Raw genomic sequence first — 26,668 nt, forward strand, 5'->3', positions numbered from 1 at the left:
GTGGTGCTGTAGCTTTTTGTGATCATACTATTCTAGCTTTGTTGTGCAAAATGCTAATTTTAACACCTGTAGCATGAAAGAAACAGAAGCATGTCTCAGTGAAGCAGTAATATTCATATATAGCAGTGTTTCTCAAACTGTGGGTTGGGACCTACTAGGTGGGTTGCGAGCCAATTTCAGGTGGGACCCCAGTCATTTCCATATTTTATTTTGAATATATTAGACTTGATGCTACCATGGTCTGTAACTGCATTTGGGGAAATGTAAGATTACAGATCTGTACTTTTAACAAACTACTATGTATATGCTTTTAACAATGACAGTCAATGGGACTTACTCCTGGGTAAGTGTGGACAGGATTGCAGCCTAGGATTGTTAAAAATTTTCCTGCTTGATGATGTCACTTCCGGTCATGACACCACTTCCAGTGGTTTCAAACAGATTCTCTTTCTAAAAAGTGGATCCTGGTGCTAAATGTGTGAGAACCACTGAGATATAGATATAGATATAGATATAGATATATATATATAGATATAAATATTCATTCACACACACACACACAGTGACCCAAAAGCAGGTGGACAGTAGGTGGAATAAATGTTATTATTTACTGTACACCTACTTTAGGGTCACCCTGTGTGTGTGTGTATAGATATATGTGTGTATATTTATATGTGTATGTATATGTACAAATACATATGTGTGTGCGCGCATATACATGTGTGTGCATGTATGTACATGTGTGCATATGTATATATGCGTGTGCGTGTGTGAATGATCATATACACCAACAGGAACAAGTATAAATCTTCTGTTCCTGCTTCTCTGGGACGTGCTTCGGTTTCCTTCCTGCTGCAGGTGTTGGTCTACTCAGAACACAGCGAGGGCTGGATGAATGGAACCAAATCCAGTGCGCGGCCAGATTCCAGCGCAGCCAACCGCGACTGCTCGAGGGAGGGCACGCGATGCTCCCCGAAGAGCAGGAGGAACACCAGTGCCCAAGGCGGGAGTCGGGAGAGTGAGGAGGACTCCCCGCCTCGTGGAGGAGCTCGGCCTCCCTGCGCTGCCCTCTCCCGGGCAAGGTCTCTCCCACCTGCCTCCCCTGCGGCGTCTCTGGAGCTGCCCTCCCGCTGCCGGGCACGGAGGAGAAGGCGCCCCGCTCTGAGGTGGGCTCTTACCACCGAGGCCGGCCCGGCCCGGCCCGCTTCCAACGGTCCCGGGTCGCCCGCGCACTCACCGGTCAGCCAGTCCGCGCAGCTCCCCTCAGGAACCGCTCGCCAGAGCAAAGCAGCTCATCGCATCCTCGACGGGCTGCCCCGCCCCCTTCCCCTCGTCTCGCTGCTATAGCTACGGGGAGCCAAGGCAACCACTTCTCGCGAGAGTTCAAACGCGAGGAGCTACGGCCGTAGAGACCTTTTCTCCCTGCGGACGCGACCTCCTAGCAGCGGCTTCTCCTTTGCGTGGGAAGACGGAATCTCGCGTTAACAGACGAGATTTGAGGATCGGCAGCCTTCCTTGTGGCTTAGCTGGACTTGGGGTGCTGGGAAGGGTTTCATTCTTGTGACGTCATCGGTGTACCTGGGCAGAGGAGCACGTGTGGCTCCCTGCTGTGGTTTCACTCACTGCTCTACACACACAGCCTAATGAAGGGAGAAGGAACTCTGAGAGCCCGAGCCTGTGCTTGTCTACTCAGAAGTAAATCCCATTGTATTCAATGGGGTTTACTCCCAAGAAGGGGTGCATAGCATTGCAACCTGAGATGGTAGCATGAACTGTAGTGCAGGGATCTTCAGCTTTTTTCAGCTCATGGCACACTGACAAGGAGGGACGTGCAGTGGGTGGGGAGGCAGGTGAGACAGAGCCTCACCACTGAAGTCCTTCGAAAAGCGCCACTGCCCTGTGAGGCACCCACAACCCACGTGTGTTCTTCTATGCCAGTGGTTCCCAAACTTTTTAGCACCGGGACCCACTTTTTAAATCAATAATCTGTTGTGATCCACTAGACAAAAAAGAGATAGAAAGATATATATATATTTATTATTAATAATAATCAGGGTCCTGTACTCCCAAGGCTGCAAGAGACCTTACACTAAGTACCCATGTGTAGACTCTCCCATAGAAATTGAGTTTAAAGCCTGTTTCCCCAAACCTTTACAGTTATTCTACAGTACCTAGAAGGCTGAACTAGAGAGCAAGATGTGCAGTTAGGGACTTCCAGGCCAGATAAAAGGGTTCACATGTGGGGTTCACACGTGATCTACAGCATGCCAATTACTAGCAAGAATCAGAAAATATGACATTTTAATTTGAAGTTACAGTATAAAGATTACCTCATAAAAGCTAACAACTTTCTTCTGCAAACTTGGCAAAGATACTTGCAAAGTTTTGTTCTTTCAAAAAATTTTCACAATCCACCAAAAAATCAGCTTGTGACCCTCTGGTGGGAAACACATTCTACACCATCCACAGTTTGGCCTAATTCGTCTGCTACAAAAAGTCTCCTTCATGACTAGCTTACAGTCTATATAGGTTCTTTATCTGACAGATTTTTCCTTTGTAGCATCCAACCTGAAAAAGAGTTTTGTGTGACTTGAAAGTTGAAGTCCGTCCACTCCTTGTAAGTTTTAGATGATATAGGCAAGGAGCATGTTTAGCTCCATGACAACCTCAGTTTGATTTATTTCTGAGTAAACATCCACTAGATCGGGCTGTATATTTGTCAGTACAATCCTATATGTGTCTACTTGGAAATAAGGCCCACTTTGTTAAATGGAATTTATTCTAAGGTAAGTGTGTTTAGGATTGCACCTGTAGAGAGCTAGCTATGGATTCCTGCAATATAATCTGAGGCATGTGGAAGTACCTGAAAAGGGAGTCTTACTGTGTTCTGTGAGACTTACTTCCACAAAAGCGTACATAGGATTGAAAGTGGATATGGAAATGTGCCCCATTAACAGAAGCACTGTAGTCTACCTTAACATATTGTAAGTCTAGACTAAACCCCCACGTTAAACTGAGGTTGGCTGAATCATAGCTCACATTAAGCCCTCCAAAAGTCTCAGTTCCTGCTTCTTCCCTACTCTGCATGTACACACACATAACACAACATCCACGTTGACAGAATGTTCTTTCTGACAGAATGTTCTCCCTATTGAACATGTAGAGAGGTGCGAGAACAAGTACCAAGCTCATGTGTCCCATCTTGTTCTCCATCCTCACCCCCACATAGGGTGGAAAACCTTTCACGTGGGCTGAAAGATATGTGGATAAATTCCTTCAGGACCTGCTTTTGTGTTTCATCCACTGCAAAAAGGAATGAAAGGGACACACGTGGCGTCTACTTATGTAGGTACAGATCCCTTGAAGTTTCTGCACATAGTAGGGGAATGGTGTGCAAGGCAAACATATACAACTTACACACTGGGACCATTCTGGTCCAAGGAGAGCTATCAGTCTACTTAAATTAGCTTTGTTGATGTCTATAGAACATAACTAGGGCTCCATCTCAGAATCTGTTTGAAGTCAAGCTCAGCCTAAATCTTTTTTGAACTTGAACATATTTGCACCTTTTTTGAACATATTTTCCTTAAGGCAACCCTTCTTGAAGAGTGTTATAGTCCCCTCTTCAGAGCAAATACCAGAAACACCTTGTGTTGGGTGTGTTTTAATTTTTAATAAAAGGAGCCTCAGAAGGATGCAATACTGAGTGAAGAAGCAAGAGAGGAAGGATTGTAACCCTTTTCTTGTTGGCCACTTTTCCACTCATACTTACTACCTACAGTCTTTCCGCACCATGGAGTTCTAGTGGTGTTTACACTACAGTGGGTCAGATAGTTACAGGGGCATCTCAGAGGAGTATAAAAGAGAAAAATCTGGGGTCACTGTGGCCAGAAAAAGTATCAGATAAGTGTCAAGCATATCGCCATAGCTCAGCGGTGTTCAACTTGTCCAAAGCTGGGGCAAACCTCAACCCACAACCTACATCATGGGATTCATCTGCAAGATCCCCAGCAGGAGCCCGGCAGTAAGCCCCGCAAACATGCCTTATGGCACATTTGCAACTGAGGTCCACAGCGCGGAGCCACGCCACGGACCTCAGGATCGGGCTCCGAGGGCCCAATCCTATCCAACTTTTCAGTGCCAGTGCAGCTGCAATGCAGACCCAAGGGAAGGGAACAAATGTTCCCTTACCTTGTGGAGACCTCCGTAACCACCCTCCCACCACAGGTTGTAGCGCACACCCCATTGGCACTGCTACACCAGGGCTGGAAAGTTGGATAGGATTTGCCCCTCAGTCTCCCAAACTATAGGAAAGATAGAACTAACTGGGAAGTTGCTGGATGGATGGATGGATGGATGGATCTGGAGTTACTTGCTAAGAATGTTTGATGACCAGATCTTCCTACCATTATTCAGTGCTATATCGCCAAAGAGTGCCACCTGTTGGAGATCTTTTGGGGGGCCTTTGTACACCTGTGATGTTTGTGGTGCCTTTGGAGGCTGCCCGAGCCAGCTGCTGGTTACCCTAGCAACCAAGTGACAGTGCACGCAGTACCATCAAACCACATGTGATGCGGGAAATCCATGATCAGATATCCTGCATTTCTTTTTAAAGAAAGTTTGGGGGGACAGGGACAGATGCAACTCCAGTTTTGATCAGAGTAATTGTGCTGGGGGAATGGAGCATTTGTTTCCCTGTGCCACTTTTCTTCTATAAATTGGCCTCTGAATCTGTTATTAGCCCCAAAGTGGAAGGAAAAAAATGCAAGCATGGGACATGTCCCTCTATTTTTATGGTTTGCACTGCAGAGCTAATAGCAATTTCAGGAAAGCAACTTAAATACTTTGGGGGGACGGGACTAAGCATCCCCTTCTACTGTTCTGTCAAAATCTGAACACCCCTAAGATGCTTTAAAAAGAAAAAAAAAACTTCTTGGAAGATCCAGTCATGAATCTTCCACATCACATGTGGTTTAACCCTCACTGTGGTGGTGTTGTGTCACAGCTTCTCCCCACTGGGTATCGTGCCGACTTAAGGCTGGTTAGTTTCCCTTGGTTAACTCACTTAACTTGGTTAAGGTCCCAGTCCAATAAATGAAGATTGCCAAATCACAGTCCAAAGTCAATATGCCAGGTCATAGTCCAAGGTCAAAGTCCAGGTAAGCCAGTTAGTCAATGCAAGGGGCCAAATCAGAGTCCAGAAACAATATGCCAGGTCAGCCAGTCTCATCTCCTTCAAACATTCACTCCTCCTACAACCCACACCACTAGTTCCTCTAGGTGCTGTTTATATGCTCCCAGGTTCACTTTAGTCTCTAGTGGCTGCAGCTGTGCAGCACACCTCCAGCTACCACCAGGGCTTTAACCCTGCATTTACTTAGAGCAAGGATCACTGTGGATACCACACCCTATCTCCTCAGTAATATCTTCCACGATGTCACTACAGGTGGTAAACCTGTATCTGAGTTTTTCCAGTTCTCTGCAAGTATGGTGTTACATGACTGAAAGCTCCTCCAGACAGAAAATCTTTCTCCATGAAAACTAGATGTCAGGGTATAAAGTCCTGCCTGAGCCTCCACCCTGACATCACATGAACCTCCAGTTTAAAGATGTACAACCCAGACTCATGTTTATTGCATTGATAATTAGGCTTATCTCTTTCTTGGCACGGTGTCCAGTGTGAATCATAAACATTGAGGCCACTAAGGCCTCACTAATGTCAACCAGCATCTTCTAGTATTTCCCCTATCAATGCAACCCAATATAGTGATTGCTTAGTTGGCAGTGCATCATGTTCCTTACTTCTATTGAACTTGTTATCAGCTGTGATGCTGGGTTCCTTTTCCATATTGCCAAAGTCTCTAGAGCAGGGATTTTCAACATTTTTCATCTCATGGCACACTGACAAGACACAAAAATTGTCAAGGTTTTTTTTGTCATCACTTTTTTTTACAAGGCACACTGCACTGCCAGTGGGGGGCTTACAACCCCCAATGGCCCTACTAATAAATGACCCTCCCCCAAACTCCCACAGCACACCTGTGGACCATTCGTGGCACATTTAAGTGCTACAGCACACTGGTTGAAAATTGCTGCTCTAGAGTTGAAACAGACACTCCCCTTTGCTCCCTCATAGGCAATACTGCAGCTTCAATATGGGGCGATGGCTTGTGTACCCAAAGTTTCAAGAACAGGTTTTTGGAGATGACCAGATTAGAAGAAAGAAAGTTAGGCTGAGAGAAAGCCTTAGCAACTAGGTGAAAAGGATGGGTAGACTTAGGGCAAAGATTTACCCCTGCTAATTGGGTAAGAGGCACTTTTTCAAGTGGGTGCTCCTTTTTTTAGCAGGGGGAGAGTAACTGGCCCACCTCACCCCAGCACTGTCTGTTCTAGTGGCTGTCTGCTAGTATTCATTTGCATTTTTTTAGATTGTGAGTCCTTGGGACAGGGAGCCAGTTAGTTATTTGATTTTTCTCTGTAAACCGCTTTGTGAACTTTTAGTTGAAAAGCGGTATATAAATACTGTTAATAATAATATGGCTGCAGCAACAAGTGTGAGCAAAACTGTAAAATTTGAGCTGTAATGATTGTCTGTTGTTTGGAGATATATGCTCCATTAAAGTCTGGCATGGGGAATTGATACTGATAGTAGATTTTGCAGGTCATTCTGGATGTTTGTCATTTATTAGTGGATAAATTATCAATGTAACCTATTGGGGGCAGTCAAAGCCTCATTCACATATATTTTGCTTATTCATAAAGTTGGGATTTCACCAGCACTATCTGTGTAATATATTTGAAAAGCAGGACTAAGTTTTTTAACATTAAAAAAGAAAAGTATACACCCCAGCTCCTGAAAATTATAAGATAGATCTCTTTTTCAAAAGTGGTTTTTTTCATCGTGATGCTCATTTCTCTCAGTCTCCACAATTGTGCACTGACTCATTCAAGAACAGAAGGTGCTGGGGAGGTAATGACTCAGGGCTCTCTAGGGGACCCAAAATAATTAAAGCAAACATTTAAGGAAGAGGAACTACAAGAATGCTCAGAGTCTGCACTTGCTTCAGGGTCATTGAAAGATGGTGGTGTGTTTACAGTAGAATGTGGAAGTAATTACTCGCCCAGTAGGCACTGTGGAATGTGATTCAGGCACTGTGTTAATATTCAGTGTAATTGAATTTGTGTGGCATCTGTGATCAGTGTGACTTGTTCCGCTAAAATCCTTGCAGAATTTTGTGCGCTGTCCCATGAGTTTGCCAAAAGAAATGTACTCCATTTTTGTTGATTTATGGCCTCTTCCTCCCTCTTTTTTCCCATAGGCCCTTTCCCAGCCAGTTAATGAGAAGGATACATCTACAGATGCCTCTGCTTTACAGATAAGGGTCATAGGAATAATTATATGCCATTATGTAGAAGATGCTGATCTTTGTACTGTATTCTTAGAAGTATAAACCTCTCTAAGTATGTGTCCTGCTGTTCAGGATAAATTCCTGTTCCTTTCAATCTCTATTTCATTAGAATCTTTGGACTTTTTGCTGATAGGCACATCCTCCCACAAATGGGATTTTATGTCTTCATGCAATTTATACTTGCAATGAAATATGGCTTATGATTTGTCTTCATGCATATCACCTGGAGATCTACAGTCAGTTTTCGTTATCCACTAGAGTTAGGTTCCTGGAAAACCTAGTGGATACCGAATTAGCAGATACAGAATCATTGAGCCTATGGGAAAAATGGGGTTAGGTTCCAGGCGACCCTCTTCACCATTCACTCTATGAACTTTATGAACCTGAATCGTAACTTGAAATCTATGGGGCTGGGTGGTAGTGAGGGCTTATTGACATCTCCAACATCTAATGCTTCCTCCTCTGTACTGGATATCCCTCTATGCATTGAAGGTTGTGGTGATGGCAATTTCTCTGTGCTGTCTTTCCCTCAACTTGTTGAAGGTTGCTCGTCCAGCAACAAGACCTCAGAGTTGAGCAGTAGGGAGGGGGTTGATTCACCCAAAATCTTCTTATCTCTTGACTCCTTCCCTTGGCTTGCCCAAGCCCCAAAGCAGCCCTCAGGCAGCCTTCCAGAGACTTCTCATTACCCTGTGATCATCAACAGTGTTGTGAAGGTTCATCTGGAGTGCTCAAGATGGTGCAAGTCTGGAAGCAGACAGAGATGTGTCTGACAATTCTCCATGGGCCAATACCAATGCCCATTTGATGTAGCACCAGCACAATATTCACAGTTAATGGGAACAGAGTTGCAGATAATAAGAGGTAGGTGGCAGTTCTGTCCCTTATTGATAAACTAATTCATGGACAGTGAATTTGCATATAAAGAAAACTGACTGTACCAGCATCTCAGTCTACAATCTGTCCATGTCTGCTCTAAGGTATGTGCCCTCACAGGTGGTTTCAGAGAATTGGAAGGGGCCTAATAGGTCATCTAGTCCAGGGGTGTCCAAACCTTTTGGCAGGAGGGCCACATCAGCTCTCTGACACTGTGTCAGGGGCGGGGGGAATTAATTTACATTTCAAATTTGAATAGATTTACATACCAGAGCAGAGTAAAATGGAACCACAATGTCTCAAGACTTGGAAGCTATGGTTCTGTTAATGCAGGCTAAAATTGCATTCACCTTCTCTGCAGCCACTTCACAATGCTGACTCAAGTTCATCCTGTGATCCACCACAACTCCAAGATCCAGCTCACATGTAGTGCTGTCAAGGCTTACAAATTCTGAAGTTCATTCTTGGCCCTCTGAAGTTTTTGGAAGCAGATTTGTCAGTAGAGACAGGGGTGAAACTTACTGGACTTAGGCCCACAACTGGACTTTGGGGCTCCTAATGTTCATCTCCAGTCAGTAAACGTATTTTATATACTGGGCAGTATATTCCAAGTAACTATTTACTTTACTCAAAGTGTAAGTACATCAATTCAGTTCAAAACATGTGATGTGTCTTCTAGGTGAGAGAGCTTTACAAAAAAAGGCTTAGTGCCCAATCCTATCCAGCACAGGAGCATTGGTGCCAAGCAGCAGCTGCTGAAACCTGTGCTGGATGCGAGCAGGCTGGAGGTCTCCTAAGAGTAAGGGGACATTTGTCCCCTTACCCCAAATAAAGCCCCTGCCTGCTCAATGGAGCTTCTAGGAGTTGCACTAACTATTTAGATCAGGGGTGCTCACACTTTTTTGGCTCGAGAGCTACTTTGAAACCCAGCAAGGCCCGGAGATCTACCAGAGTTTTTTTTACAATGTTCGCGCCATCATAACATATAACATTTATGTGTACAATGTATGTTGGTGTACCTTGAGCCCCACTGAGTATAACAGGACTTAGGAGTAAGTCCTAAGAGCCTAAGAGTCACTCAGGAGTGACATGCCTAGGATTAGGCTGTGAGGCTGCAATCCTAGCCACACTTACCTGGGAGTAAGCCCCACTGAGTACAATGGGCCTTACTCCCAGCGTTTCCTCCCAGAGGCACCTGAAGGGGGGGGTCGGCACTCCGCGATCTACTCATTTTGCCTCGCGATCCACCTATTGAGCACCCCTGATTTAGATGGTGCAGACTCAAGAATCCCCATGTTGGACTTCCAAGCCTGGAAAGAAGGATAGGATTCAGCAGAGGAGGCCTCCACCAATCCCACCCCCTCCTGGGCCTGCCCCATCACTCATTCTGCCATCCCCCCACCTAGAAACACCTCTCCCTACTCTCCTGCCACTCTCCCCACATCACTTGGTGCTTACCTTGGCTCCACCTCTGGCCAGGGGTCCAACTGGGGCATTGACAGGGTGGCATAGGCCTCCCCACCAGCACCGCTTACTCTTTGGATGCCATGAACATGCTTAACAGCACGTTTGTGACACCCAGTGCTGGACTGGGCTATTAGATAAATTCACAGAGAAGAGTTTTACTTATGAATATTAACCAGATGAATGAGGCACCACGTGCAAAAGGAATATACCTAAAAATGCTAGGTAAGGAGGATAAACAGCAGAGGATACTCTACACTGTAGAGATATCTACTCTACTCAGTAGAGATACTCTACTCTGAACCGTCCAAGGGGCATCTCTAGCTTTTGTTGGTAGTATGAAGATCTGCAAGGTGGGAGAGTGAAAGCCTTCAAGGTTGCACTCCACATAATGAATGAACAATCAATTTGTTCACCAGATGGTTTTTCTGTGGATTTTCTCTCAACCACAGCTATATACCCTCTTGTCCTCCATATCTTCTTGCGTGCCCCTCTGGTTTCAGAATGAAAATTCTGAGTCATGCCTATAGAAGGGGTGTGTACACTCACACACATACCCCCTTCTATAGGGCATTGTACACACACACACACACAGCTTCAGCCTTGTTATACACGTATTTTTTATACAGGGATTTGACTCAACATGAACGGCCACTGCAAATGAGAAAGAATATGCTGTTCCCTGGAGAAGGGGAAAAATGCACCCCTTTAAAATGCTTTTCTTACTGTTGTAGAGATTTTTATCTCAACATGATGAGAAGGGCCCTTTAAATGAAAGGAAAACAGTCCTTTACAATAGTTAGAGGGCAGCCAGCTGACAATCCATAGATCATTCTCTCTCCAAGTGACTCCCTTCCTTCCTCCTGAACACTTGAAAGAAAGATAATCCTTTCTAAGGGCCTGGAGAGAGACTGATTGTTGGACTGTCATCTTAATGTCTCTATCTTAACATCACTAAGGTCAGCAAGGCTGTTTTTAAATCACCTGAGCAAAGGCACTTTGTTTTTTAAATTGATTTGCTATAGTGTGATTTTTGCCATCCAGGAAGGAACCTCGTGAATAATGAGACTCAATTTGTACATATATAAATACACATATAAATACAGGTCTACAGAGCTTGCGTCCTGAGTACACTTCTGTACTGCAGTGAGTCATGGACTCTTCGCTCACAACAGGAGAGGAAACTGAACGCTTTCCACATGCGCTGCCTCCAATGCATCCTCGGCATCACCTGGCAGGACAAAGTTCCAAACAACACAGTCCTGGAACGAGCTGGAATCCCTAGCATGTATGCACTGCTGAAACAGAGATGCCTGCGTTGGCTTGGTCATGTTGTGAGAATGGATGATGGCCAGATCCCAAAGGATCTCCTCTATGGAGAACTCGTGCAAGGAAAGCACCCTACAGGTAGACCACAGCTGCGATACAAGGACATCTGCAAGAGTTCTCCATAGAGGACCTTAGGAGTGGACCTCAACAGGTGGGAAACCCTGGCCTCTGAGCGGCCCGCTTGGAGGCAGGCTGTGCAGCATGGCCTTTCCCAGTTTGAAGAGACACTTTGCCAACAGTCTGAGGCAAAGAGGCAAAGAAGGAAGGCCCATAGCCAGGGAGACAGACTAGGGACAGACTGCACTTGCTCCTAGTGTGGAAGGGATTGTCACTCCCAAATTGGCCTTTTCAGCCACACTAGATACTGTTCCAGAACCACCATTCAGAGCGCGATACCATAGTCTTTCGAGACTGAAGGTTGCCAACAACACACACACACACACACATATATATGTTAAAATCAAATGCACTTAAAAAAACAGATAGACAATATCATGCATTTAACTTAACTAAGCAGTTTAATGGCTCTGTCCCACCTTTTTACGCAAGTGGTCTTGAAATTGTTTTAGAAAACAAAAAGCAATATCTAATCTGTACACTATCTCTCCTGAATGAGCTTACTTTAACAATACTGGACTTACTCATTCTGTTTTTCAAGACAGACTGTCCCTTGCTCTGTTTGTTTGTACAGTACTGCACGGACCATTGAGTAATAATACCAGATTTTATCTTCAGTCCTAGGGCAAAGCAGGCAATGTGCCTTCTTGGGATCCCATGCCTCTCTAGTGCTGTGCTTCCATGCCCTGGCGGGTAGAGCATGAATGTGAATGCAGACTTGCCAAGTGCATTGCTTGGGTCAATAGCTAGCAGATAATGGGGCTCATCTGCCCTTCTATAATCTTTGAATCATATGAACAGACATGCTGCCTATGAAAGGTCCTCTTGGTACCCTTAACCATCATCAGCTGGTGAATGCCTGAATATTTTCCAGCATAGGGAAAATGTTGGAAAAATATATCAGCTTCTGTAACTGACATTATGATTGAGAGACTTCTCCCCCCTCCTTTCTTGGAGACGGCAAAATTGACAGCAAAGCATGGGGGAGAGTGAAGTTGCACAAAGAGCCAGTTAACTCTGACTCTAGCAAACAGCAGAAGCTTTTTCTATAGAAAAGCAATTCATTTTCTGAGATTAGCAAATGCAGCCAGCATGGATTCATGTGGCTCGTCTACACCCTGGGGAACCTCCTCCTTCCATCTCCGAGTGCTTGCCATACCACTTGCTGAGAGTGGGACTCCAAGGGAAGTGGCTGACTGCACACTGTTATCACTGAGCAAGAACTCAGTGGGGAGGAGTACCGTGCAAGGTCTAAACTTGGAGGCACCTTTTGATTCTGTGGAGGGGCTTTGAGATTGTGGCTAGTCTCAGCAGAAAACGGAATGGAAGAATGGTAGGATCTGTGTCAGTTGCTTCTCATCCTGCAAAGCAGGTGAATGATGTAGTTCTGCAAGATGAGCACAGATCATGCACTTCAAATCTTGCCTTTGGGAGTATGCCAAGCTGGCTAGGGATGCCAGTTCATATGTGCTAGAGTCATGGATAACTTTGATAACCTCATATCAGGGCAGTAGTTAGTAGTATAGAATGGTAGCTCTTTCTTTGTGGTCTTTGAGGACTATTGGTCAATGTAGCCTAGGTATCCATTTCTCCAAGTTCTGAAACTGCAACAAAGATAGAGACTGCTCTTTTTTTCTTTCTAGATGCTTTATTCATTTTCGCCAAATGACAGAATAGGGGCAAACTCAATACAGAGCAAGCAGGCAGCATTGAGTAAACATTCTAAGGCTGTCTTTTGTTGGTGGGCAAAGCCATTTCTTTCTTTCTTTCTTTCTTTCTTTCTTTCTTTCTTTCTTTCTTTCTTTCTTTCTTTCTTTCTTTCTTTCATCTACCTCTGATATGGATAAATACCACAGCAAAGATATGTTAGATCCTAGTGGGAATTTGGCTGTTCTAAGGACAAAGATGAAGAGGAATCTCTGGGGCTGGAAATATGTTTTTCAGTGCCTTGTAACTGACTTGTAAGTGGGCAGTGTGGATAGAAAGGAAGGGAAGCTTTATAATTCTTCTGTTTCACCTGCCACGGGCACATTCACCTCAATGGTGTATTCACCCGGTTCTCCGGATCCCAGCCAGGGTACAGGGGTCCTGTTGAAAGATGGTCTGTTGGTGACTTCTTGGTTATACACAATGACAGGTGCAGGTACCAAAGGGGCAGCATCAAATTCAGGCATTTGGAAGGTCATCAGTTTGATTGCCTTCTCATATCCGCCATAAGGCATTGCACTCCTGTGGGAGGAAAAAGTAGAATCCAGAATCAAGGTTTTTGGAATCCAGAATCAAGGTTTTTGGAATGATAGCTTTAGCACTAGAGACAAGAGTTGACATTTGAGTGGGCAAGCAGGTCCTGAGTTATCAACCAACTCAATACTGCATTTAAAGATATCCTAATAATGAAGGTTTTTCATTTTAAAGAAGGCTTTTTCTGTTTTGTCACTCATGATATGGAATTCCCTGCCGCAAGAGATTAGCCTGGCAGCCTCTTTGTATTATTTTCAGACTGAATCCTGATTCATCATTGCTGTCACTGCTATCTGCCTTTGTTCTTCCTTCTCCACTTTCCTGCTTCTTCTTTCTGACTTTGCTATGGAACAAGGAAGCCAGAAGACAAAAAAAACTCAGGCGGTATTTCTCCTGGCTTCCTTTTTCCATCCAGTTCTGCAACTCTATTTCAAACCATAGAGTAGGAGAGCTTGGAGGAAGAGGTAAGAGCAGGGATGGCCTTTCCATGAAGTGACCTGAAATGGTCACATGGATCAGCACCCTTGGAAGGGTGGTGAACTAGTTAGCCCCTAGCCTGTCTGTACGCCACCCTCTTCAGTCTGTCACTGATGGCTCTGATCCTCTTCTGACTTGTTAGGAGCAAGCTGGAAGAGGATCATGGCAGTGGGCAGCCCTTCCAGCACTGCTGGAGGGAGGGAAAAAAAAAGCTGCCATGGCTCCAAATGGTTTCTCCCTACCCACCTGGTGCTTATGAAGCACCAAATAGGCAGGGAGAAGTGATCAGCCTCTCTCCTCCACACAGCTTCTGTGAGCTCCCATACCTAGGGAGGGGGAAGAAACTTCCCTTTACTTTCCAGAGTTAGGTCACTTACCTTAACGTACAAGCGATCCATGTGCAGCCTCTCACCTCTGTGCCGCTTTTGTTTGAAATGAACAGGAGCAGCATGTGCTTCCCAGAATATGCTGCTCTTGTTCTTTGAAGCAGGCTGCACAAGGAGTTCTGGTAAGTAAAGGAAAGTGGGGTGAGGGTGTCTCTCTTCTCCCTCTCTAGCCAAGGAAGCTTGCTGCCCACACTGCCTGCCCTTCCATCTCATCCATGGGGGTACTTAAAGTTGCAAAAAGCCTTTGCATATCAGTACTTACTTCTATGTCAATGTTATAGAATGTAGTCCCTGCGTCTTCTCTATAATTTAATCAGAGGACATGGCGTCTCACATATAAGTTCACAGATTCTATACTAAAGTACCATCTCTTTGACAGGGGTGGAGGAGTTGAATAAATCATGGCGTCTCACATATAAGTTCACAGATTCTATACTAAAGTACCATCTCTTTGACAGGGGTGGAGGAGTTGAATAAATCAACTTTAGGAACCAAAATTCAGCAAGCCTAGTAAGCCACAAATTGCCTAGAACTGGGGCATTCTTCAGGCTAGTGAGGATTTCCAGTGTCAGCAGCAAAGGTAGGTTGACAATACATTTGAGAATGTCCAACTGTTCTCTTATACTTAGCCAAATTGCAAATCTCTCTCCACTTAAACAAAGATAATCTTGTCCCAGTACAAGTATTTTATTTCCTCTTTCCAAGTCAGCAACCACAAGCTTCAGGACCAATCAGAATATAATTTATCCCACAACTATCCTGTTTCACATCCACTGTTGGCCTCTCCTCCTGTTTCAAGCAGTTTGCCTTACCTGTTAAAAGATTTATAAGGGCAGAGCTTTGCTTTCGAGTCATAAGACAAGAGGTCAATTGTGAATTCACTTTTCTCTTGTGGGGTGATGCCCAGAGCTCTTTCCCATGGAGAAATATAGGTCTTAAAAATGGAGACATGCTTCCCACTCCCACCCTTGCCATCACCTATAACAAAAGGAAAGAAAAGTCAAGTGAGAGAAACACAAAAGCAAGAGGAGCTGTTGGAGGAAGGCTATCTCCACTGAATAAGGCCCAACAGCTTGCTTCAGAAAATAGCCTAATTCCATACCAAAGAAACTCAAACCCTGCACTCAGATTATGTAAGACATACTACAGTATTCTGCATACAGTCATATAATATAGATACTATTTATTCGCTGCTGTACCTTTTCTAGAATCTGAAATATTTTAGCAAAGTCCAAGATAATATCAGAAAAGGAAGATGAAAAGGAACAGGACTGTGACTAATGTCAGACGCTTCCTTTTGCCCTGAAGCTACCGCTCTGTTTGGCCTTCAGCAAACAGAGCATACTGAGCTTCAGGATGAACAAAATGTCTATCCTCCAAACATTAGAGGGCAACCTTTTAATAATTATTTGACTTTTTAAATGGCATTAGCAAAATTACAAGACAATTTTTATCAACACAACTCTATTATAAAACACCCACCCGCCTCTCACCCTCCCCCCACCCCAAAAGCCTCCTCCACACTCTCCCCAGGTCTCCCCAGACAGCCTCGCCGGCCAAGCTTAGTCAGCACAAACTTACCTTCCTTCACATCCTGGAGGCTGAATCTGACCTCCATAGGCCGGCTCACCTCCTTGCGCCTGTGCAGCTTTCTCCTTAGGAGGCACAAATGTGCTTTACAACACATTTGCAACCCTCCCAGGCCGGCGCAAGTGACTTGCACTGGCCAAGCACATCCTTAGGATTGCACTCATGGTTGAACAGTTGTGAAGTCTTGTCTGTTATACATTAGGAAAGAAAAGGAGGTGTTGGCCAAGGCTTTCAAAGATGCTTCTGTTTTCTGCCCCATGTAGTAGCCTACTTAGTGCAAAATTGAATGAGAACCATGGCTTTTAACGTCTTTAATTGTCTGCTTCAGATACACATATTTTCTTTTTCTAGAGGTCCATGTTGGACTCACCTCAAAGCGCCATTGTTTTCTATGAAGTTTTTAAAAGTATTCTTTGGATGCAGACATAATAAGCTAATTGTTGTGGAATGTTTTACAGCCATCCATTGCCCAAACCAGGCAGCATAAATAACTGAGTGTTTGAAGACTGTCATGGGGGTCCAGATCTGGGGGAAAACCTTGAAAAAGGAAAGGATTCAGATTGACTATTGCTCAACTAGAAGTAGCACATCTGTCAGTCTCTGAGGATGGCAGTGCAGACCCTGAGTTCCTGACATTCTTCTTCAGTGAGTCTTTTATTGGTGTACAGTACACACATAGATACTTGCCTTTTCCTCCAGTGGAATCGCTTCCTCCACCATTCACTCCTCCCCCTGTGCCAGCAGATCCCTCGGTGTGGCCAGCTCCAGTTCCCCCAGCTCCACTGTCTCCAGCTCCACCTTTGCTCCCAGGCTTTGGTGGGGGGGCAGGAGGGAATTGTAGTTTACTGGATCCATATGGCCCTACTGTGACACCACTCACCATCCTCCCACCACCATATGAGTAACTGTGAGCATCAGCTCCATAGTGTCCCCCAACAGATGGGATGAACCTCTGAAAATGATCCTGAGGTGGAAAGGAGAGAGAGAGAAAGAGAGAGCTCATTTAGATGAACAGCAATAGCTTCAAATACATTGGTAGGATTGACTTCAGAGAGTAACAGAGAAGGGTGCCATTGGCAAGAATTTCAAAAGCTTTGACAGATTTATATAGGTTCCCTCCGGGCACATCAGAAGTGAGATACCATCAGTAGCAGAAGAACAGGAGATGCAACAGACAGCAAAGGGCAAAACAAGGACTCAAACTACATGTTAAGCTGGCAGGCCTGCTTTTTTAAAACCAGGTTTGCCTCTCAAACACATACAAGCGAGGGGTGGAGCCAATCTTTAAGAGTTAAAGAGGTGCCCAGTGAAGGAGCTGAAACTTCACCTTTCTGTCACTAATGTTCCTGTAGTCCATTGTCAGAACTTTCTTCCTGTGGCTGGGCTCTTGATATCAGAAATGAACCAAGTGGGGAGAAAAGTGCATCGGGAAGGGCTGTGTGAAGAGTGGTTCAGTTTCCCCAACTAAGAACCTCTTTTGCTCTTAAAATTGTTCTCCTTTGCATTATAGATGGTTGGAGAAGACATGGAGAACATGGACATTTGAAAAGGCATGGTTGGAGAAGAGTTACAAGCCATGATGACTACATGCAGTCTCTGGGTTTTAGAGGTAGCCTATGTCTGAATGCCAGATGCAAGGGAATGGCAACAGGATATGGGTACCTTGTTGTCTTGAGTGCTCCATGAGGAATCTAGTGGGCTACTGTGAGATACAGGAAACTGGACTAGATGGTCCCTTGGCTTGACCCAGCATTCTAATGTTATTATGTACCCCACATTTAAACAAATAGTCTGCCACGATCTGTCACATATAGTTTGACTATAAGGAAGCCTTCCCATTTATCTTCTCCACCCCCCCCCCAAATGATATTTGATTATGTGTTATGTGTTGTATGTTATATGGAGAGCCTCTGGCTTAACAAACCAGGCCCCTTAAAGAAGGATTTGATTAATGGTTCTACTGGTATGTTGTTTACAGTGCACTTACTCTGATAGTGTTTACAAAAAGGTTGTGAAGACCAGAATTAAAAAAGTTAATTGTAAGGGCCTTCCCCTGGAGGGGCCTGGAGCAGGCTTGTTCCTCCCCAGGGAGGCCTCAGATTGGCTGGAGGGGGAGGGGGTTCCAGCACCCTTGTCCTCCTCCCTAGCAGGGCTGCCAAACCTGGCCTAGGAGCAGGAGCTGTTGACCTCACAGCTCCCTGCTTCACACTGACTGCCTCTCATCCCTGGCCTCCCTGTTTTATGGAGCAAGCCTGCCCCCTTTGGCCCCTCCCCCTCCTCCAGGTGGGACAGAAAAGTCCTTTCCTGTTCGTGGCTTGTTTCCTGTACTGTTCCTTGTTGGCCCTGCCAGCCCCCTCTGGCTGGTTGAGGTGAGCCAACCGGCTTTGTCCCCTTCGAGGGCGGTGAAGCCTCCCCACCCTGTGCATGGGGTGCCTGGTCCCAGGTAAGTCGGGGGTCAGGGCATCTGGGAGGGGCCCCGACATTAATGAATGAAAATGTATCTTATGATCTTTTACTATATTTTTAACAAATTAGAGATTGTGCAATTGGTAACAGTAATTGGTAACAATTACTGATACGTTATTTGTCAGGATCCAGCCTCAGGAAAGATCAGACAAAACTATAGTCGGATACCCCCCTAAATTTAGCCCCGACTTATCCGAGAGTCATAGAAAATTCCATGATTTCTTGCTCAAACCCAGCCCTCAACTTATCTGTGAGATCAACTTATGGGCGACTGTCTGCAGTGGATTGCAGATTTGTAGTGCACAAACGGGACCTGGCTAGACAATTGCTGCTTGTGTAAATACCTCTACAGGAGCCCTAGTGAAGCCTCATGTTTTTGTTTCTTTCTTTTTTTAATGGTAAGGATTTGCTTGCCTATTACATGTAGCACAGTTTAGGGATGAGAAGCTTTCCAGGCTGTAAACAGGTTTCCAAGGCCAGCTGTTCAGTCAGCTAAATATAGGCAAGAAGAAGTGAAAACCCCATAAGGCTGAGTGTAGAATTATCTAACACTCCACTCAATGTATTCAGCTGCAGTAGCCAGAGCTTCGCAGCAGGTCATCCAATCTGTAGTCTGGGCATAGAGCCATCAGCAAACTAAACTGACAGAGCTCTGGGGAATCTCCCTCCCTTCCCCTCAGCTGTATAAATTTCCAGTTTTAAGAACAAGGAGGGTACATTTTCCTTGAGTGCTAGAAAATATGGGGAATGAAAACAATTCCAATCAAGAAGGTTTTATTTTTAATGCCTGAGATCAGGAGTTCCCAAACTGTGGGTTGCGACCCCAGCAATGGGTTATGAGCCAGTTTTTGGTGGGTCGCAAAAAAGTTGCAGGCTAGCACAAGCTGTTGTATTATGGGGCACTACCTGGCTGCCGTAGCTGACAAAGTAGGTTACAGTGCTAAAAAGATTGGAAATCTTAGGCTAACTTAATCTTAATCTTAGGCGCTACCTTAGGCTAAACACAGAGGCTGGTGAGGCTGAGTATTCTGACACTGAGCAGAGAAGGATGGAGTTGCCCAAATTAAAAATGCTGGGTGTGGAAGGCAAGTCATTTTGAAGAACAAACATATGACGATGCAGCCTACATCTGCAGGTGGACAGGGTGCACTGATTCTGCCCTCCTGCAATCACTGACATCTGCTGTCTCATCTGCCTGTTTGAAATCCCTACAACAATCTCATAGTACTGCTTTGCACACATGGTGGCCATGTGACACCCCCCACCCTATATCCAGCAAAGGACTTAACACTCCTAATGTCTAACTCCCAGTTTCTGGCATCCCATGAAATGCTGAGTCACCCTAAGAATTATGACATTTACAAAACAAACTGCAAGAATATTATACATATTCCCTCATAATTGGAATGCCAGCCCAGTCCTATCCCCCAATAAGATACAGCAGGCACGTCCAACTTTGAACAGGTCGTGATCTACTTTTTCCGGCCAAAAGTGCCGGTGATCTACCACCATAAAAATTAAGTTTCAAATTAGTTTCAAATTAAATTTTAACCCAATAAAGTTGGAGGATCCCCCCCCCCATTTTTAATGAACCTTTTGTCATTTATTTGGATGTGATCAGCTGTTAAGCAAATTAAGAAAAAACAAAACAGAGAGACGAAGATCCAGTAAGAACTGTGAGGGGAAATGGAAAGTACATTTTTTCTTAAAGTTTTATTGAGTAATAACTTTCTTTAACTTTTATTGAGTGATTTGTGTTAAATTTTGGTTGAGTATTGATCCAGGTTGATCTTGCACAATCTTTAATATTTCACTCTTGCTCATTAGTGAGATGTCTGAGCCTGCATTTCATCCACCAGCTTTTTGAAGTTGGGTGAATATTGCGTGAGGGCCAGTCTCAGGGAATCCTGGAGATGTTCATCTGTCATGTTGGAACGTTGTGTACTCTGTCATTTTCATATGGGAAAACACAGATTCACACAAATAAGTTGAACCGAAACAGGAGTGTACAGCTTCACTGCATCTTCTCAAGTTGGGAAATTTGTCTCTAGGCACTAGCTTCCAAAACGATTCTTGCTCAGCACAGGTCTTGAGAAAAATGTCATTTTTAAGGGTTAATATTTCATTTTCAAGAGATGGCTTGTTCAATGAGTAATTTTTACTGATAGCAGCTGCAGTTTCTTTAATGTCCACATCTACTTTGAATGGGTATGACAAGTGCTCCACAACTGTTCCAATTTTTTGGAAGTCACAGAATCTATTTTTGAATTCCTGGATAACAGAACATATTTCTGTCACATACTTCTCATTCTGAAAAACAAAATTTGGATATTGTCCCAGATGGTCCTGTGTATTAGGAAAATGATCAAAAGTGTTGTTTGCAAAGTCAGTCATCATTAGCTCAAATTTGCTCTTGTAGGATGAAACTGTACTCATCATCTCACCAATGCATTTGTTTTTACCTTGTAGTTCAAGGTTCATATAACTTAGTTCGCCTGTAAAGTCAGCGAGAAATGCCAGATCACATAACCACTCCTCATCTTCCAACTCTGCTTGGTCATCTCCCCTCTCCTTCAAAAAACATCTTATTTCATTCAGCAAATCACGAAATCTTTGCAGAAATTTGTGCCTACTTAGCCACCTTACATCTGTGTGCAAAATGATTTCCGCTGCCCCTTCATCAGGAGTAAGATTGAAAAGCCATTTTTGAAGTTATCTTCCACGAACTGAATTTATAATTTTGAAAGTGATGTCCATGACAGTCTTTGTATTGAGTCTCTTGCTTGCCAAACCTTGCTGGTGAATGATGCAGTGGTAAGAAAGGAAATTTGGGAAGTTGTCATGCTGTCTACAGAGGGCTATGAAACCGTTCACCTCACCGGTCATTGCTCTTGCTTCATCAGTAGTGACGGAAACAAGTCTATGCAATGGAAGATTACACTTTATCACAAAAGAATGGAAAGAACTGAATATTTCCTGACCGGTAGTTCTCCCTTTTAAAGAAATCATTTCAAGAACTTTAACACTGAAGTCTTCAAAAACCATCCGGACAAAGACTAGTAACTGGGCTATGTCTCTTATGTCTGTAGATTCATCCAGCTGGATTGAGAAAGCAACACAATTTGAAACATCCTCCAACAATTGTTCAGTTGTGTCTTCACACATCTTTTCTATTCGCCGCACGATGGTGTTTCTTGACAATTGTACATCTTGAATAGCAGCTATGTTCTTTCTTATTTTTAAATCCTTCAAAAAGATTGTCAGCTGCTTCAAGAAAACAATCTTTTACAAATTCCCCTTCAGTGAAAGGTTTGCATTTCTTTGCGATCAGGTTTTTGACCTTGAAGGATGCTATGGTTGCATTGACTGAATGTGACCTTGGCTTCGCCATCAACTGTTGCTGAATAGCCAATTTCGATTTAAGTTCTTTGAGCTTCAGTTTACAAATTTCACTTCTGGGTGGAAAATCAGCATCCAACTTATTGCTATGCAGAGCCTTATAATGACGTTCCAGCTTACCCTCTTTGGGCAAGGATACTGGGGCGTTACAAATTAGACAACAACACTTGTCTTTCACCATGATGAAGAAGTAGTCCATTTCCCATTCATCATGAAAGTGGTAGGTTTTGCTCTTCTTTGGAACACTCATCTTTGTTATACTGGGGTGGCTGGATGTAAGAAGGCCAAATCTGCTAAGTTAGTAAAAACACTGACTGAATCTGGTACAAAACTGTCATTGTCCCAAAGTATTAAAGATCAACAGGAACTGAAGACCTCTGGATGATGTGCAATCATCCAGATGTGCAAGGACTGGAGATGCCAAAACCACACATGCAGTTCTAAAAGTAAAAATAAGAATTCATCATACTGGCACCAATAATCAAATACCACCAAACAATCATCAAAAAAACTCAAACACCTGTCCAGCAAACCAGATAAAATCAAATACCGCCAAACAAGTTCAAATACCACCACACGTGATTTAATAAATTCTGCACACAGTGTAGAATCGACGCAAAGGCTAGGCAAAATAAAATGGTTTGAACCAATTCAAAGGCAAGGCATAGGCAAGTTAGAACAAAATTGGAAAAGCCCGCCAAAATCACCAAATGCTTGACACTTTGTTGTGTCTGCCCAAAAACGTTTAATGAAAGCGAACTATAAAGCGACCAACGACCAGCACACGACACACAACTAATACGGTAAGTGTATTCAGTTAAAGCCCGGACGAATGGATATCGCCCGGTATATAACACACTTCTAAGGGGTGTTGGTGCGGGGGCAGGAATGGGTGATTCTGAGAGGCAGGAGACCAGGTATGACGCCAGGCCTGTGGTGTCTCGTCGTGGGGCGCAGGCAGCGGCCCCCTGGGGTACCCACAAACTATTAGCACGAAAACAACAAGCGCCCCCAATACACCCGCAGGCAAGTTTCCCACAGGCAGGGAAAAAAGACAGGCAAAGGATCAGCGGCAGTGGCAAGCCCTCGACAGACAACCTGCCGGCACGAGCTCTCTCCTAGTGACGGGGCGAGCTGCTGGAGAGATGGAGCCAAGTGGGGCTGGCGATCTACCTCTGACCCCTCCGCGATCTACAGGTAGATCGCGATCTACCTATTAGACATGCCTGAGATATAGCATGCAGCCACACGAAGGAAGCACTATATATGCTTTGGTGGAGGATCAGGAAGTCTAGGAGAGGTAAGGTATTTTTCCCATACCTCTTCATAGGCCTCCTGATGGCCTGTAGGTCTCCTCAAATCTATGCCAGCTATGCAGCTGGTGTAAGTCCAAGGAGAGAAAAGGGAAAGGACTGGAAGAAGGAGAGGAGATAGGATTCTTGGGCATGCTGATGCCCCCAGAATCCATCCTACTCCCCTCCCAATCTGCCCTGAAACTCCTCCTGCCTTTCCCGTCCTGGACCACAATATGCTCCTGCCACCAACTTATCATAGGTGGTGAGACCCAGGATAGGCAACAGCATGGCTTCAGGACTGCTGCCACTTTGCAGTGATGACTTGGATTGGCCCAGTGATCGCGTGATCTTCACACCATCACTGGATCTTTTGGGATAGTGAAACACTTTTGCAACATTTCTTCTGCTGTTGCAGAAGGTCCATAGGATTTGGTTGTGCATTTAGTTCTACCTTCAAAGCATTATTCAGTGTACAGGGCACATTGAGTGAAATGGACCCATCATATCCCAGGTACAGCCCAAGATACAATCATCCTCCACCTGAGTTTTATGGGGCACTGACTCTAAACGTTCTGGAAGTACAGCACAGTCCTGTAATTGCAAGTGTGGTGGTGAGTGGCTACCCTAAAGAAAATCAGGGCAGAACAGTCAAGATGTAAACACTGATGTCAAAATAGGTTTAAAGTTATTAAATTGTATTAAACATTAGAAAAATAACATTTTAGCATGTAACATGCCAGTAGTATGCTGCTATCCCTCCTTTGCCCTGCCACTGCCTACAATTTACTACGTCAACAGAGCACAGGGGCTCATGATCACTGAGAAATATCCTCCCCCCTTGGAGATCATGGAGGGAGGATGCTGCAGATTCAGGGCACGATCCTATCCGACTTTCCAGCACTGGTGCAGCTGCAATGCAGCCCCGAGGTAAGGGAACACATGTTCCCATACCTTGAGGTGGTCTCAGTGACTGCCGCTCCTTCACAGGATGCAGCCTTTTGCCCCATTGGCACAGCTGCACCAGCAGTGGAAAACTGGATAGGATTGAGCCCTCAAAGAGCAGGTGGGTGCTCTCCCCACCATGGAGTCCCAACTCTGAGGCTTGCTGAAGTAAGAATCAACTAACATGGGAAGAAGGGATCCCTATCTGCTAACAAAGTAACAACATGGGTGATCTGGTCAAAGTTTTTATTGAACAGAATCAGTAATAGAGCAGTATCCGAAAGAGAAGCACATGCGGGGCTGCCCACCTTCTCTTCCCAGCAAGGTTGTTGTACCATTGCAAGTGATCCAACAGGCAGCCAAGTAACAGATGTCAGTGCAGTCTGGCTGCACCAGTTGGTTCACTGTCTGCCATGGAGCTTGCAAACTTGCAGGGGCCTGATTGGAAGGAGTAGGTCAGCATCCTCAACAAGCAGCAGTTGGGCCCACACTCATCATGGCAGGCAGGTAGATTATAGGCAACCTTTGGGGTCTGCACGATTGTCCTCACCTCTGGGACAGCTGCCTGTGAGAAGTAAGGACAAACACAAATTGAGTAACAAGGAATAGACAACACATCAGTCACACCTATTCTCTGGCTTGAGATGTATACTCAGTGTTTGTGTGTGTGAGAGAGAGTGGTGCCCCCAGAGTGTACATGCTATTGTGCCCTGTAAGGGGTGAGAGAATGGTGGCTTGGAATATTACCTTGCCTGCTCTGGGGGAGGGGCGATGGAGTGGAACTCTGCAAAGGGTGCCAGTTCAATCCCCTTTCCTTACAATGCAGTCCTGAAAAATGAAAGGGGTTCTGATGAGTGTTTGATCAGCAGTAACTATGGTTGGAGCCTCTGCCATTTCCCAAAAGGGAGCAGACACTCCCAGCTCTTAGTTATAAAAAGAAAGGGATTGTTAGGCAGCACAGTTGATAGCAGAGATACATTTAATAATCCTGGATGGTCAGAATGGGGGGGGGGGGAATCTAGAGACATGAGAAGGGGATGCAGCATCAATACACTGTGGGCATGAAATTCCCTCCTCCCCTCCTTTTGCTTACCTGTTGTGGGCTCCATTGTCTCTCCTCTATTGGGGTAGTGAGCTAGAGTTGGGTGTTTATATGTGGAGACCTCCAGGGGCAGATTACCTGCAATAAGAATTCTAAGAAGGTAAAAGTTAACAAAATATCTTGCCATACATGTTGCATGGGACAAGAGGTTGTTTGTGTGAAGGGCTCCCTTTGTGCACCAAGTGCCCTTTCACCATGGTTCCCATAATCAAAGTTCCACTTTGAGAGACCAGAGAGGTACAGACCTATGCTGTGCATCTTCTAATCTGAGTTGTATTCTCCCTGGCAAGGGCATTAGTACTGGGATTGGTGTTCTGTGATAGATTGCCAAATGTAGTCTGGACGCTAAGCTCCATTGTAGGAAAGGGGGTGGGACAGGGGGTGGCAGGAGATGCAATTTTCTTCTGTTTCTGTTCCTCATTTTTCTTTATGGGGTTTCTCTTACCTATGCCAGCTTTGTCATTGACAACATGTTTTTCTGGAGTTGTGAATGTGTCTGTTGTCTGGAGGGGGTTGGGTTATGGCATAAGTCAACATCTCCTTGTCTCTCCCACATCCTTCCTACACCCCTCCCATGTCACATCCCAATCTTCTTCCTGTTTTGGCTTCTCTGCCAGTATAGTTGTGCTGGCATCTGAGTGACATTTGAGCTTTAGGTGGGTAGCTTTAGCTTTTGAGGTGTAGGTGGGTGTGTGGGTGGGTGTGTTGGCTTTGTACCTATGTCTGTGGTGCATCTGTCAGCAGGTAGGCTTCCAAACTGATGGGGCTGTTGTTGCACCAGCACACATGGCTATATACTGGTGTGTCTTGAGCATAGCATTGGGTCTTTAGAGTAGTACAGCTGATGTAAAAAATAGCTGGAGCTATAGTTGCCAGCCTTCCAGGACTGGTCTGCAGTCTTGAGGAATTGTCGCGATCTCCAGGTCACTCCTGAAAGCAATATTGGGCTCTTTGGCATAATGACATTATGACATGTTGGGGCAAAAAAAGATCTCCAGGAATAGCTTTGCTCTGTTGCCAACTCTGACTGATGCAGAAATAAATGAAGGACATTTTCATATGAGGGAAAATGTTCCTTTTTGTTTTTTCTGGTGACTTGACAAAGGCATTTTCAATCACATAAAGCCAAAATGAGCCGAAGCAGGAGCTGCACATATACTGAGGGGCACCTTATGGCATACTTTGGAGTTGCCCATAAAGGTGGCCCAAACTGTCCTCAGTTAACTACCACATAACCTGGCTAGAAGGCACCTTCAATTCTGGTACAGAACAAGCCTTTTCTTTCAGTGAGAGAACTCGTGTGCCCTCCAGCAGCTTCACATGAAAGCTTCAATTGTGACAAAGTCCCTGAAGTAACTAGGCACTTTGGTTCTTCTCAGGCCCAGCACTTCTATATGTGCTTCAGGAGAAGCAAGCAATGAAAGCTGATCTGTTCCAGGAGAGAGAACTGCTAGGCATCTCAAGACCCTGACGTCACAGGGGGAGGGGGCCTGCTAGGCTGAGGGGATGCCATGAGCTCTTTTTGGCATGCTCTAAAGGGAATGATTGAGACCACCATGTGTGTTTCTATTTCCA

General features: G+C 44.8%; 1 protein-coding gene across 1 annotated transcript in view; it reads right to left on the reverse strand.

Annotated features, from left to right (window-relative positions):
• Positions 1-13,079: 13,079 nt before the first annotated feature.
• MYOZ1 (myozenin 1) overlaps positions 13,080-26,668 on the reverse strand; it is a 36,313-nt gene continuing 22,724 nt past the window's right edge. Inside the window, exons 4-6 of the mRNA XM_066622008.1 lie at positions 16,577-16,853; positions 15,112-15,277; positions 13,080-13,424 (exon numbers count right to left, since the gene is read on the reverse strand). Coding sequence (XP_066478105.1) covers positions 13,193-13,424; positions 15,112-15,277; positions 16,577-16,853 — 675 coding nt within the window. The 3' untranslated portion in view covers positions 13,080-13,192. The remainder of the gene's footprint in view (positions 13,425-15,111; positions 15,278-16,576; positions 16,854-26,668) is intronic.

The sequence above is a fragment of the Tiliqua scincoides genome, chromosome 3 (genome assembly GCF_035046505.1).
Source record: "Tiliqua scincoides isolate rTilSci1 chromosome 3, rTilSci1.hap2, whole genome shotgun sequence".
NCBI classification, from domain to species: domain Eukaryota; kingdom Metazoa; phylum Chordata; class Lepidosauria; order Squamata; family Scincidae; genus Tiliqua; species Tiliqua scincoides.